Genomic DNA, 15851 nt, shown 5'->3' with positions numbered 1-15851 from the left:
TTTAAGAAAGGATATACTTGTGTTGGTGCTGTAAAGTTTCAGTAGGCTATTGCCTGGGGCGTCCTATGATGATGGGCTGAGTAATTCAGATCTATATTCTTGAGTCCAGGATAATGTTCTGAAGGGGCTTGACAGGGCAGATGCTGAGAGATTGTTTCTGCTAATTAGGGAATCTAAAATATGAGGGCAGTCTCAGGTAAGTCGCCAATTATTTAGGACATGAGATGAGAGTAAATGACTTTACTCAAAGGATTGTGAATCTTTAAAATTCTCTACTTCAGGAAGTTGCAGAACGCCACTGTTGAATACGTTTTAAGGCTAAAACAGCTCGATTATTGGGCTCAGGGAATCAATGAATACGGGAAGTGGGCAGGAAAGTTGATTTGAAGCCAAAGGCAAATCATGATCATAGGTTACAGGATTCTGTGGTCGGGTTCTGTTCCTGTGGTCGAGTTCTGTTCCTGTGGTCGAGTTCTGTTCCTGTGGTCGAGTTCTGTTCCTGTGGTCAACACTTGCATTCTTGAACATTGACACCAGTGATTTCATTCCAATTTGCCTGTTCCTCACAGAGAATCCATCCAGTTTAGATTAGATTACTTACAGTGTGGAAACAGGCCCTTCAACCCACCGAAGCGCAACCCACCCAGACCCATTCCCCTACATTTACCCCTTCACCTAACACTATGGGCAATTTAGCATGGCCAATTCACCTAACCTGCACATTTTTGGACTGTGGGAGGAAACCCACGCAGACAGGGGGAAGAATGTACAAACTCCACACAGACAGCTGCCTGAGGCGGGAATTGAACCCGGTCTCTGATGCGGTGAAGCAGCAGTGCTAACCACTGTGCCACCGTGCCGCAAATAACACTTTCTGCTGGTGAGAACTGAAGGAGCAGTTCTGAAGAATGTTGAGACTTGGCAGATTTCATGAGTAAAGTCCAAGCGAGACAGTGTATATGTTAACATTGGGAGGGTTTATTACCTGAATCTTTTAAAATGAAAAGGATTTGCCCAATGTACCAGGTTTCATCAGCCTTGGATTTCAGGTGCATTCAATTTCCAAAGTCATGTGTAGCAGAGGCAGATTGTACTGTTGCAACCGTGAAGTAAAATATTAACATTTTCCTAAAATATTGAACTCCTGTCGATAACTAGAAAGGCAGCAGTAATGAAATGTATTGCTGCCATCTCTGAATGTCCTCACCACGAAACATAGCAAGCTGGACAAGTGCAAGGAATTGAGACCAGCTTGCTGCTTGGTTCCTTAATTATAGTAATCATTGCGCTATCATTATACAGCCCTACATGGGTGACCATGTATTTTTGAAAAGTAAAAATGTATGACATCTTTTAAGTTTTTATATGGTTTGTGGGCAAAGAATAAAAAAAATCTACTTGTCACTCCCAAAGCATCTTGTATCCACTGTAACAGTTTCCAACCCTTTACCTTAAATAACATTCCTCAGCATAAACAAAAGCTCCAAAATGATCAGAGTAAAGGAGACACCAACAAGCAAAAGAAAATGCATAATTTAATGACGGAAAGCAGAGATGGACTTAAAAGCCCTCCTCACTTTAAACATTATTAAATTAAGGTTACACCACATCTGAAAATGCATAGGAAGTGCTTCTGTTAATGTTTTGGTACACACTATTGACTTTGTTAAAAAGTGAACACATTTTCATCTTGAAACAGCACAATTCCTTTAGTGCTGACATTGCGGCTGAGCTAAAAACCTAAGGATTAACTCTGGCCTGTCGGACAGTGTCAGGGTGGCAGTCAAACAGAAATTGGACCAGAATCTTACAGGTTAGCACAAAGCGATGAATCCATCTCATCTTTGTTGGCTCTTTCAAAGGGCTAGTCAATTTGTTCCACTATCCTGCACTTTTCCTATGACCTACAGATTTTTCCCTTCAGGTGTAAATCAAATTTCCTTTTAAACGTTGCTGCTGTATCTGCTTTCACCAGCCTTTCAGGCAACACATTCAAATAATTATAATCCATTAAGTAAAAACAAATTCTAATCTCTCCTCCTGATTCTTTTTCCTGGATTCTGGGATTGGATTTCTACACTGGCGCTGCTCAAGATGCACAAATCTGAATGCGCCAAAGACAGGAATGTATTTAAGTGTGATGCTCCCAATCGTTGTCTAGCCTGGTGAAACCATTCACTTTGATCTCTGACCAGCAGCTGCAGAATTGGGCCCAGAAGTCATCATCGTCATTCAGTATGGAAGAAATGCATCCATACCAACTAGGTTTCCTTAACTAAACTAGTCCCATTTGTCGGTGTTTGGCCCATATCCTTCTAAACCTTTCCTCTTCATGTACCAATCCAAGTGTCTTTTAAATGTTCTAACTGTACCCATCTCGATCACATCCTGACAGCCTGATCCATATATGCACCATCCTTTATGTGAAGAAATTGCCCATCAGGTTCTTTTTAAATCTTACCCCTCTCACCTTAAACCGATGTCTCTAGTTTTGGACTCCTTTGGCCTAGGCACAAGACCTTGGCAATTCACCTTATCTATGCCATTCAAGTTTTTATATATCTCTAAGTTCACTTCTCAGCCTCCTACACTCCAGGGGAAACAAATCCCAGCCCATCAGCCTCTCCTTATAACTGAAACATTCCAGTGTTAGTAACATCCTTGTAAATCTTTTTTGCACCCCTTCCACTTTAATAACATCCTTCTTATAACAGGGTAACCAGAATTGTACACATTACTCTAAATGTGGCCTTACCTATGTCTTGTATAGCCGTAATATGATGTCCCAACTATCACCTGTTTCAATCTGGGTTGTAGCCAGACCCTTTAGAAAAGGTGGTGATGTTGGTTGAGGACATGGAGATCATTTACTGAATGGTAAGAGGTTGATGGACTCCAGTGAAGTGAAGAAATGAGGATTGGCCAGAAGAATGCTCCGACCGATGAAGGCAAGCATGCCAAATGCCTTCTTGATCACCCTGTTTACCTGTGATGTCAGTTTCAAGGAACTATATAACTGTACCTCTGGATCTCTCTGTTTGACAACACTCCCCAGGTTCCTACCATTAACTGCACAAGTCCTGCTCTGGTTTGTCTTACCAAAATGCAACACCTTGCATTTGTCTGAATTGATCTCCTTCTGCCTTCCTTGGTCTACTGGTCCAGTTGATCAAGATCCTGTTTTACTCTTAAATAAATTTCCAATCTGAACAACCACCCTCTACCCCACCTTATGTCTCCTACCATCAAGCCAATTTTGCATCCAATTGGCTAGCTCTCCCTCTGTCCCAAGTGATCTAACCTTACTAATCAGTCTACCATATGGAATCTTTCCTAAAGCTATACAATAAATTTGACAGTTAGAAGTGAGAGACATGATTTCACTGATCATAGAATAGAATGCCTACAGTGTGAAAGCAGGCCATTCAGCCCATCGAGTTGGCACCAATTCTCCGAACAGCATCCCACACAGACCTACACTCCTATCCTATCCCTACATTTCCCATGGCTAACCCACCTAGCCTTCACATCCCTAGACACTATGGGCAATTTAGCATGGTCAATCCACCTCAACTGCACATCTTTGGCCTGAGAGAGTAAACCAGAGCACCGGGAGGAAACTCTCGCAGACATGGGGGGAGCGTGCAAACTCCACACAGACAGTCACGCAAGGGTGGAATCAAATTGGAGTTCCTGGCGCTGTGAGGCAGCAGTGCTAACCACAGAGTAACCGAGCCACCCAAATGTCACTTTCAACCATGTTGAAATAGCACAACAATTTAATCAGAAAGGTGCGAACCAATTGTGGTAAATAAATAATTTTAAAGTTACACCCTGCTCCTCGTTGAGACATATAGTCTACATACTTGTCAGCACACTGCCACTGAAATTTAGATACTACATTACTCATTAGGCAGAATGTCTTGTCTTAACAGCAGCATCCTAATAATGAAAAGAAATGCCCTATTTACTGCAAAGGACTGCCAGGAAACAGCTTGCCTCAACAGCTTCTCACTTTTTCACCCTTCCAGGTGAATGAGGGATAGATTATTCAAAGCCAAACAGAGGCTATAATTCCTTTCATGGGTTTTTGCAAAACACCCTGTTCCAGAGACCATAGGCTTGGTCTGAGATTAATCAGCTACCCAAGGTTGAGAATTCCTCTGTTCTACTCAGCCAAGAGCATTGAGAGGGGTACAAAAGCTGAAAGAGTTTCATGGTCACTCCTCAAGAGCGGTCGATAGATGTGAAAAAGTTTGTTGCCTTCAGGGCTTACCTTCACCAGATCCATGGGTGTTTTAACCTCTTCTGCTGGCTGCTGGATCTCGGACACAAGCACTGGTTCTTGCTTGTTCCGACCTTTCCGCTTGGATTTCTTGAGCTGGTCACCTGCTTTCGATGAATCTGGAATCTCTACAGAGAGAGAAAGCTGCAATTATATAGCACTTTTCACAACCTCAGCACATTCCCAAATACTTTTCAGCGAGTAAAGTAAATTTTCAAGTTGTAACGCAGGGATTGTGGAGCCAATTTATGCACAGGAAGCCCTCATAAACAGGATCAAGAATGTTCTGCTGGAAAAGCACAGCAGGAAACAGCAGCATCCGAGGAGCAGGAGAATTGATGTTTTGGACATAAGCCCTCCATCAGGATTCCTCGGATGCTGCCTGACCGGCTGTGCTTTTCCAGCACCACACTCTCGACTCTGATCTCCAGCATCTGCAGTCCTCACTTTCTCCATATTGACAAAATAATCTAATTTGTGACATGAGAAGTTGCAGACTTCCATAAATTAGACAATTTCAGGGCAAGGACTACAGATGTGTTAGATTTAGACTCACCATCTTTTTTTCTGTAAAACTGCACTTGTCCAGCAGCAAGCAACTCTTGTGATTTCTTCCATCTTTTCAGAAGCTCGTCGATGAAAATACGTTTCTTCCCTTCGGTCCCTTGAATCAAGTCAGCAACATAATCTTCAATCTCCTCTGCACTCTCAATTGACAGGACATACCTGGGCGGAAAAGAAAAATTTTCCGTACAGTTGAGGAATGAAGGGTGAACAAACGGAAACTTTGTGTTTGGGGTATCCACTAATTGAAGTTACTTTCCCCACCCAGGTAACCCGAAGATAAATAATGCAGGCGCTAATTAATACACACACAATCTCAAGCATATAAAGAACCCCACTCTACTAAAAAATGCAAGTTAGAGTAAATGCTGTTCCATCAAAAAGGTTAAAAATTATTAAACTGAGTCTTGTACTCTTCCTTTAACAAACATATTTATACATATAGCACTGTGGACAAAGGAGTGGGCAGCTGAAAAAAAGGCTCATGTCGAATTACACCTACCATCCTTAAAAGTCTCAAGATTAGAATAAGGTCCTTCAAGAATGAAATCAGGAAGCACTGATCCATGAAAAAGGTAATAAGAAAGTGGATAATCTCCTTCAAGACTGCAAGTGCTGGGAAACAATTGAGTTCACCAAGACTGAGATTATCAGTATTGTTTTTGTTAGATATGGATATCAAAACATATAGATGAAAGGCAAGCGAATGGAATTGGGATGAAACCATGATATAATCAAATAGTCAAAGAAGTTAATAGTGCCTTTCTTTTTCTGATGTCCTTAACTATGGAGCTATGAGGGAGGAACTGGCCAAAGTTCAATGATGCAATACCTTAGCAGGGATGACAGTGGAGGAACAATGGCAGATATTTCTGGGTATAATGCAGAAGATGCAGGATCAGTTCATTCCAAAAAGAAATAAAGATCCTGAGGAGGCAAGGGTGGCCGTGGCTGACGAGGGAAGTTAAGAAACATAAGGTCAAAAGAGAAAAAGTATAACATAGCAAAGATAAGTGGGAAAACGGAGAACTGGGAAGCTTTTAAAGAACAACAGAGGATTACTAAGAAGGAAATACGGAGAGAAAAAATGAGGTACCAAGGTAAACTGGCCAAAAATATAAAGGAGGATAGTAAAAGCTTTTTTAGGTATGTGAAAGGGAAAAAAATTGGTAAGACTAAAATTGGGCCCTTTAAGACATAAACAGGAGAATATATTACAGGGAACAAAGAAATGGCAGAAGAGTTGAATTGGTACGTCAGATCTGTGTTCACTGGGGAAAACACAAGCAATCTCCCTGAGGTAACAGTGGCTGAAGGACCTGAACTGAAGGGAATTTATATTTGCCAAGAATTGGTGTTGGAGAGACTGTTAGGTCTGAAAGCTGATAAGTCCCCGGGAGCTGGTGGTCTGCATCCCAGGGTACTGAAGGAGGTGGCTCTAGAAATCGTGGATGCGTTGGTGATTATTTTCCAGAGTTCGATAGATTCGGGATCAGTTCTGCAGATTGGAGGGTGGCTAATGTTGTACCACTTTTTAAGAAAAGAGCGAGAGAGAAAGAAGGAAATTATAGACCAGTTAGTCTGACCTCAGTGGTGGGAAAGATGCTGGAGTCAATTATAAAGGATGAAATTACGACACATCTGGATAGCAGTAACAGGATAGGTCAGAGTCAGCATGGAATTATGAAGGGGAAATCATGCTTGACTAATCTTCTGGAATTTTTTGAGGATGTAACTCTGAAGATGGACAAGGGAGATCCAGTGGATATAGTGTACCTGGACTTTCAAAAAGCCTTTGATAAAGTCCCACATAGGAGGTTAGTGAGCAAAGTTAGGGCGCATGGTATTGGGGGCAAAATACTGACTTGGATTGAAAATTGGTTGGCTGACAGGAAACAAAGAGTGGTGATAAATGGCTCCCTTTCGGAGTGGCAGGCGGTGACCAGTGGGGTACCGCAGGGATCAGTGCTGGGACCGCAGCTTTGTACAATATATATTAATGATACAGAAGATGATATTAACAGTAACATTAGCAAATTTGCTGATGATACAAAGCTGGGTGGCAGGGTGAAGTGTGAGGAGGATGTTAGGAGATTACAGGGTGACCTGGACAGGTTAGGTGAGTGGACAGATGCATGGCAGATGTAGTTTAATGTGGATAAATGTATGGTTATCCACTTTGATGGCAAGAACAGGAAGGCAGATTACTATCTAAATGGAATCAAGTTAGGTAAATGGGCAGTACAAAGAGATCTGGGTGTTCTTGTACACCAGTCAATGAAGGTAAGCATGCAGGTACAGCAGGTAGTGAAGAAGGCTAATAGCATGCTGGCCTTCATAACAAGAGGGATTGAGTATAGAAGCAAAGAGGTTCTTCTGCAGCTGTACAGGGCCTTGGTGAGACCGCACCTGGAATATGGTGTGCAATTCTGGTCTCCAAATTTGAAGAAAGACATTCTGGCTATTGAGGGAGTGCAGCGTAGGTTCACGAGGTCAATTCCTGGAATGGCGGGACTATCTAATGTTGAAAAATTGGAGCGACTGGACTTGTATACCCTTGAGTTTAGAAGACTGAGAGGGGATCTGATTGAGACGTGCAAGATTATTAAAGAATTGGACACTCTGGAAGCAGGAAGCATGTTTCCGCTGAAGGGTGAGTCCTGAACCGGAGGACACAGCTTAAAAATAAGGGGTAGGCCATTTAGGACAGAGATGAGGAGAAACTTCTTCACCCAGAGAGTGGTGGCTGTGTGGAATGCTCTGCCCCAGAAGGCAGTGGAGGCCCAGTCTCTGGATTCGTTTAAGAAAGAGTTGGACAGAGCTCTCAAGGATAGTGGAATCAAAGGTTATGGAGATAAGGCAGGAACAGGATACTGATTGAGGATGATCAGCCATGATCATAATGAATGGTGGTGCAGGCTCGAGGGGCAGAATGGCCTACTCCTGCACCTATTGTCTATTGCAGGTGCAATGATAATGGAGTGACCATACTCGCGCGGAGTATCAAAATGGATTAATCACAATCAATTAGTTAACTACAGACCGATACAGACCCAAGGAATCTCCAGTTATGGAGAGTTTTAAAACAAGAGTTTCACTGAATCATGCTACACTTACAACATCACATTGATTCATGTACAGTATCCCTTAAATGTTATTTTCTGAAAGTCATCCATCTAAATTGCTTTGACTAAATCAATACCAACTGAGTCCACCATGTCACAACGGAACCTGTTCTACAGACAAACCACTGTCACTCAAGTATTGATTGTACAAATTAGTTTTGAATTTATCCTCCTTCAAATACAGTTTTTGTCCTTTAGCTCTACTGTTGTGATTAAGAGAAAATAGCTTCTATTTGCTTTGGAACCCAAAAACAGCAATCATATCTCTTATCATTGATGTGTCATACATTGCACTCTCATCAGCTTCTATTCTGATCTATCCAGAGATAGTCATAAAACCATTCATGTCCTCATTATCTTTGGAGTTCTCTAAAGACGTATAATAGACCTCCTGGTTTTGCTGATCTGCCTTCTGCCCTTCCGCACTGCCTTCTGCCCTTCCGCAACACTATGAGAAAAGATCTATTTCATAAGTAATCCCAGCAACCTCACCACCAACACACATACTATGTCCCCCTGAAAAAAAACAGACACACACAAACTGGCTCTTAACTCTCAGACTGCTTGCCTAACATTCAGCACCAGGTGAACAAAAATGCCCCCCAACAAAGATGAGGCGGCTAAAGCCACTGTCATGAATCCCCACCAAAACTCCATTTTCCAAACATTGATTCCATCCCTCTTCCCAGGAACTGTCTGAGGCAGAACCAGACTCTTTCCATCCCTGGTGTTTGACCATATATTCCATCCACCATCACCTGCTTCCACTTCCTTACTGTCATCAATCTGCACACAGCTGATGCAGAAACCATCATCCATGTCTCTCTCATTACATTGATTCCAAACCTGTTGAACTATCTTGAGGTACCCAGAGGTCAAGAAGGACCTGATACGTACCAGCAGACACCCCATGGTCCCCCAGTGCCTAATCACAAAAGAGGATCAGGTGGTCAGACATTACAATCCCCTCCATGGCCTGTTGACTGGGCCTTTTCATGGCAGTCTTTCTGCATATACAGTATTATTAATCAACTTGTTTAGACAGAAGCAGGAACGCTATCACTCTGCCACAAGAATTCCCTTTTTTGAATTTAAACTCCATCAGATGCCTTTGTGGGATTTGAATCTGTGTTTTTAACTTAAGAGGTCAGGCAACAATTCAGATTTAAAATTCACATCCTTCCAATGCCTTGCCCTCTCCTAGTACTGTAACGTCTTACAGTCCTACAACTGTCAGAGATATCTGTGCTCTAATAATTCTGGCTTCTTGAACATCTCTGGTTTCAAATCAGTCCACCACAGATTGTAACGCTACCAACTGCCAAGGGACGAGACCCCAGAATCCCTCCCCTAAAACCTCTTGCCTACTTTCAGAAGTACGTTAAAAACTTCTTCCTTTGATCAAGTTTGAGTCATCTGTTTTCCAAAATTTCAAATTTTTGTTTGGTAACCCCCCCATGAAGCACCTTATTGCATTATGCAAGTAAATGTTACTATCTCTGGAGCAAAGCGCAAATAAATTTATATCTGGCACCATCTGACAGGATCAGCCCATGAGGCTGAATGGACTCCTCCAATCCATGCATCTGCGCCCAACATTAACGACTAGGTCTAAATGAGAAGAAAGGATATATTGGAATAGAAGTAGAGAGGGTAGTTAATATAAACAATTCTCTGCCACAAATCTTATTGTAGCAAAGACAATATTATTTCCAGAAGGTTACATACATGTATATCCATAGTGGTCAACAATGACAGACTGAACCATCTCCAATTATCTGGGTTGACAGTTCTCACATAACTGAAGTTTGATTTCCACAAAATTCTTTTGCCCGACACAGGATAATAGATGCCAGACTGATCAGAGGGGAGCTTTCCTCAATTGTCTTTCGCTAAATTATTTCAACTCACTGTAAACTTTGGTGAATCATTTCTTTCCAAATTACCACATCTACAGGACATTTGTCTTGGGGAGGGCAAGCAACCACAGGTCATGGTCCATGTCAGTACCAGAGACTTAGGTAGAATGGGTGAACGAGACTTCAAGAAGTGAGCAAGGACACTGAAAAGCAAGACTTTCACTGCAGTCATCTCAGAGTTACTAGCAATCCCTTGGACTCATGAGCACAGAGACAGAAGAACTGACGGATTGAACACATGGCGTGAAAACTGGTATATGATGGACAGCAAATTTCTGTGACATTCGGACTAGCTCTGGGGTAGGTGAGAGTCGTACAAGATAGGTTGCATATTGATATGACTGAGACGAACATCCTCAGAAGGCGATATGCTCGTGCTGTTGTGGAGAGTTTAACCTAGGTTAAGAGGGAGTGGATGTAGGTTTGCTCGTTGAGCTGAAAGGTTCATTTCCAGATGTTTCCTCACCCTACTAGGTAACATCCTCAGTGGGCCTCAGGTGAAGCATTGCTGATAATTCCTGCTTTCTATTTATATGTTTGGATTTTTTTGGATTGGTGATGTCATTTCCTGTGCTGAAGTCACTTTCTGTTCCTTTTCTCAGGGGATGCTACCACAATGCAGACAAAACACGTCCAGAAACCCTAGCCACTCTCCCCTACATCAAAGACATCTCAGAAATGACTGCCAGACTACTCAGACCTCTTGGCATCATGGTAGCCCACAAACCCACCAACACACTAAAACAGCAGCTAATGAACTTGAAAGACCCTATACAGACAACAAGCAAAACTAATGTCATTTACAAAATACCATGCAAGGACTGTAACAAATACTACATTGGACAAACAGGCAGAAAACTAGCCATCAGGATTCATGAACACCAATTAGCCACAAAAAGACATGACTCTCTCTCGACTGGGACAACACATCCATCCGAGGACAAGCCAAACAAAGACATGCATAAAAATTCCTAGAAGCATGGCATTCCAACTGGAACTCTATCAACAAACGCATTGAGTTAGACCCCAGCACCTTACCATTAAGTGTATAAGTCCTGGTCAGATTTGCTTTTCCAAAATGCAGCACCTCACATTTATCTAAATTAAACTCCATCTGCCACTCCTCAGCCCACTGGCTATCTGATCAAGATCCTGTTGTAATCTGAGGTAACTCTCTTCGCTGTCCACTACACCTCCAATTTTGGTGTCATCTGCAAACTTACTAACTATACCTCTTATGCTCCATCCAAATCATTTATATAAGTGACAAAAAGTAGTGGACCCAGCACTGATCCTTGTGGCACTCCACTGGTCACAGGCCTCCAGTCTGAAAAACAACCCTCCACCACCACCCTCTGTCTTCTACCTTTGAGCCAGTTCTCTATCCAAATGGCCAGTTGTCCCTGTATTCCATGAGATCTAACCTTGCTAATCAGTCTCCCATGGGGAACCTCATCGAACGCCTTACTGAAGTCCATATAGATCACATCTACTGCTCTGCCCTCATCAATCCTCTTTGTTACTTCTTCAAAAAACTCAATCAAGTTTGTGAGATATGATTTCCCATGCACAAAGCCATGTTGACTATCCCTAATCAGTCCTTGCCTTTCCAAATACATGTACATCCTGCCCCTCAGGATTCCCTTCAACAACCTGCCCATCACCAACGTCAGTCTCACCGGTCTACAGTTCCCTGGTTTGTCCTTACCACCCTTCTTAAACAGTGGCACCACGTTAGCCAACCTCCAGTCTTCCGGCACCTCACCTGTGACTATCGATGATACAAATATCTCAGCAAGTGGCCCAGCAATCACTTCTCTAGCTTTCCACAGAGTTCTCGGGTACATCTGATCAGGTCCTGCGGATTTATCCACCTTTACCCGTTTCAAGACATTCAGCACTTCCTCCTCTGTAATCTGGACATTTTGCAAGATGTCACCATCTATTTCCCTACAGTCTATATCTTCCATATCCTTTTCCATAGTAAATACGGATGCAAAATATTCATTTAGTATCTCCCCCATTTTCTGAGGCTCCACACAAAGGCTGCCTTGCTGATCTTTGAGGGGCCCTATTCTCTCCCTAGTTACCCTTTTGTCCTTAATATATTTGTAAAAACCATTTGGATTCTCCTTAATTCTATTTGCCAAAGCTATCTCATGTCCCCTTTTTGCCCTCCTGATTTCCCTCTTAAGTATACTCCGACTTTCTTTATACTCTTCTAAGGATTCATTCGATCTATCCTGTCTATACCTGACATATGCTTCGTCCTTTTTCTTAACCAAACCCTCAATTTCTTTAGTCATCCAGCATTCCCTATACCTACCAGCCTTTCCTTTCACCCAAACAGGAAAATACTTTCTCTGGATTCTTGTTATCTCATTTCTGAAGGCTTCCCATTTTCCAGCCGTCCCTTTACCTGCGAACTTCTGCCTCCAATCAGCTTTCGAAAGTTCTTGCCTAATACCGTCAAAATTGACCTTTCTCCAATTTAGAACTTCAACTTTTAGATCCGGTCTATCCTTTTCCATCACTATTTTAAAACGAATAGAATTATGGTCGCTGGCCCCAAAGTGCTCCCCCACTGACACCTCAGGCACCTGCCCTGCCTTATTTCCCAACAGTAGGTCAAGTTTTGCACCTTCTCTAGTGGGTACATCCACATATTGAATCAAAAAATTGTCTTGTACACACTTAAGAAATTCTTCTCCATCTAAACCTTTAACACTATGGCAGTCCCAGTCTATGTTTGAAAAGTTAAAATTCCCTACCATAACTACCCTATTATTCTTACAGATAGCTGAGATCTCCTTACAAGTTTGTTTCTCAATTTCCCTCTGACTATTCGGGGGGTCTATAATACAATCCCAATAAAGTGATCATCCCTTTCTTATTTCTCAGTTCCACCCAAATAACTTCCCTGGATGTACTTCCGGGAATATCCTCCCTCAGCACAGCTGTAATGCTATCCTTTATCAAAAATGCCACTCCCCCTCCTCTCTTGCCTCCCTTTCTATCCTTCCTGTAGCATGTGTATCCTGGAACATTAAGCTGCCAGTCCTGCCCATCCTTGAGCCATGTTTCCGTAATTGCTATGATATCCCAGTCCCATGTTCCTAACCATGCCCTGAGTTCATCTGCCTTCCCTGTTAGGCCCCTTGCATTGAAATAAATGCAGTTTAATTTATTGGTCCTACCTTGTCCCTGTCTGCCCTGACTGTTTGATTCACTTCTGTTCGCAGCTGTAATCGCCTCAGATCGATCTCTTTCCTCACTATCTCCCTGGGACACACCCCCCCCCACCTTACTAGTTTAAATCCTCCCAAGCAGCTCTAGCAAATTTCCTTGCCAGTATATTAGTCCCCTTCCAATTTAGGTGCAATCTGTCCTTATTGTACAGGTCACTTCGACCCCAAAAGAGATTCCAATGATCCAAAAACATGAATCCTTCTCCCATACACCAGCTCCTCAGCCATGCGTTCATCTGCTCTATCCTCCTATTCCTGCCCTCACTAACTCATAGCTCTGGGAGTAATCCAGATATTACTACCCTTGTTGGCAGTCAGGCAATGGCTAATATTTAAAGAAACACTATAAGGTTTATAACAGATATACTTTCTTCTAAAGGTGTAAACACCCAAAGAGCAAGGTGAATCAATTGTGGCTAATGAAAGAAATTAAACAGTACACTCGATCAAAGGAAGTGACTTACAATAATACCAGACATAGTGGTAAACCTGAGGTTTGGGAGCAATTTATGCCTAGCAAAGGAGGGCCAAGGAACTGATAAGTGAAAGGAGAATATTAACAGAAGTTAGCAAGGAGAATGAAAATTGGTAAAGCTTGTACCAATATGTGAAAGGAAAAAATTTAGCAAAGATAAATGTGAGACGTTAACAACTGGAGACAGGAGAATTTAAAGTGGAAAAATTAAAAGTTACTTTACATCTATATTTTTAAAAAAAAGAAAATCATCTCAAAATATCAGGCAACCAAAGGACTTGAGCAACAAAAAAGTTTAAAAAAAATTCATCAAGAGTTAGCAGATGAAAAATTAGCTGGACTGAGAGATGGCAAATCTCTTGGACAAGACAAGCTCCTTCCCGGAGTATTGGAAGTAGCAACAGAATAGTGTAGATGCATTGTAATTATCTTTCGTAACTCTAAAGATATGCAAAAGGTTCCTGTGACAGAATGGCAGGAAACGTAACCCCACTGTTTTAGAAGGGAGGCAGTGGGAGAGTAGATAACTGCAGACCTGTTAGCCTGACATTCATAATGGGGAGAATTTTAGAGTCTATTAGAAAGGATTTTATTCATGAATATTTAGAGAATGGTAAAACGGGGCGGAGGCAAGAGAGAGAGAGAGAGAAGAGAGAGAGAGATATGGATGAATATCTTCATTCCAAGGTACTCAATTCTCTATCCCAGAGGGTTGTGGAAGTGTATTCATTGAGCAAGTTCAGGTCTTAAGTTATCAGGTTTCTGGAAATTAGTGACATTAAGGGGTACAGGGGTAGTGTTGGAAAGTGGCAGTGAGAAAGTGACTGGCCTTGATCTCAAATGGCAAGGCAGGGAGAGGGGGGGAGAGGGGGGGAGAGGGGGGGAGGGGGGGGGGGGGGGGGGGGGGGGGGGAGGGGGGGAGGGGGGGGGAGGGGGGGGGGAGGGGGGGAGGGGGGGGAGGGGAGGGGGGGGGAAGAGGGGGGGAGAGGGGGAGGGGGGAGAGGGGGGGAGGGGGGGGGAGAGAGGGGGGGGAGGGGGGGGGAGAGAGGGGGGGAAAGAGGGGGGGGGGAAGAGGGGGGGGGAAAGAGGGGGGGAGAGAGAGGGGGGGGGGGAGGGGGAGAGAGAGGGGGGGAGGGGGAGAGAGAGGAGGGGAGGGGGAGAGAGAGAGGGGGGGAGGGAGAGAGAGAGGGGGGGAGGGAGAGAGAGAGGGGGGGAGGGAGAGAGAGGGGGGGGAGGGGGGGAGAGGGGGGGGAGGGGGGGGAGGGGGGGAGAGGGGGGGGGGGAGAGGGGGGAGAGGGGGGGGGAGGGGGGGAGAGAGGGGGGGAGAGAGGGGGGGAGAGAGGGGGGGAGAGGGGGGAGAGAGGGGGGGAGAGAGGGGGGGAGAGAGGGGGGGAGAGAGGGGGGGAGAGAGGGGGGGAGAGAGAGGGGGGGAGAGAGGGGGGGAGAGAGGGGGGGAGAGAGGGGGGGAGAGAGGGGGGGAGAGAGGGGGGGAGAGAGGGGGGGAGAGGGGAGAGAGGGGGGGAGAGGGGAGAGAGGGGGGGAGGGGGGAGAGAGGGGGGGAGGGGGGAGAGAGGGGGGGAGGGGGGAGAGAGGGGGGGAGGGGGGAGAGAGGGGGGGAGGAGGGGGGGAGAGAGGGGGGGAGAGAGGGGGGGAGAGAGGGGGGAGGGGGGAGAGAGGGGGGGAGGGGGGAGAGAGGGGGGGAGGGGGGAGAGAGGGGGGGAGGGGGGAGAGAGGGGGGGAGGGGGGAGAGAGGGGGGGAGAGAGGGGGGGAGAGAGGGGGGGAGAGAGGGGGGGAGAGAGGGGGGGGAGAGAGGGGGGGGAGAGAGGGGGGGGGGAGAGAGGGGGGGGAGAGAGGGAGAGAGGGGGGGGGGGAGGGGGGGGGGGGGGGAGGGGGGGGGAGGGGGGGGGAGGGAGGGGGGGGGAGGGGGGGGGAGAGGGGGGGGGAGGGGGGGGGAGAGGGGGGGGGGGGGGAGAGGGACATGGAACCCCAGGGCCTTGCTTAGCTCTTGCTGTCTGTAGAGATGGCGGCCGCCAGCCCTCACTTACTGAATCAACTCCTCATTCACTTCCAGGCTGAACTTCCGAACTAGCTCCTGCTGGCACCAGCGCAAAAGAGACTCCGCATCACCACTCATCTTCCCTCCGCCACTACCACCTTCATTCCGCGCAGCAGCCATTGCACCGACCCGGAAGTATATCAACCGCGGACACAACACACGTAAACGGTGCAGCTCC

The 15851-nt window shown here is 45.0% G+C and overlaps 1 protein-coding gene across 1 annotated transcript in view; it reads right to left on the bottom strand.

The window, feature by feature from the left end:
• The window catches only part of trip4 (thyroid hormone receptor interactor 4), a 144924-nt gene extending 129124 nt beyond the window's left edge, over nt 1-15800 (bottom strand). The window contains exons 1-3 of the mRNA XM_043680516.2: nt 15663-15800; nt 4842-5011; nt 4277-4413 (exon numbers count right to left, since the gene is read on the bottom strand). Of these exons, the coding sequence (XP_043536451.2) occupies nt 4277-4413; nt 4842-5011; nt 15663-15793 (438 nt within the window). The 5' untranslated portion in view covers nt 15794-15800. The remainder of the gene's footprint in view (nt 1-4276; nt 4414-4841; nt 5012-15662) is intronic.
• Nucleotides 15801-15851: the final 51 nt, after the last annotated feature.

The sequence above is a fragment of the Chiloscyllium plagiosum genome, unplaced genomic scaffold, assembly GCF_037043375.1.
Source record: "Chiloscyllium plagiosum isolate Xiang-an unplaced genomic scaffold, Cpla_swu_hap1 HiC_scaffold_42, whole genome shotgun sequence".
NCBI classification, from domain to species: Eukaryota; Metazoa; Chordata; class Chondrichthyes; order Orectolobiformes; family Hemiscylliidae; genus Chiloscyllium; species Chiloscyllium plagiosum.
The sequence above is the reverse complement of the archived record's forward strand: the minus strand, read 5'-3'. Positions and strand labels throughout refer to the sequence as shown.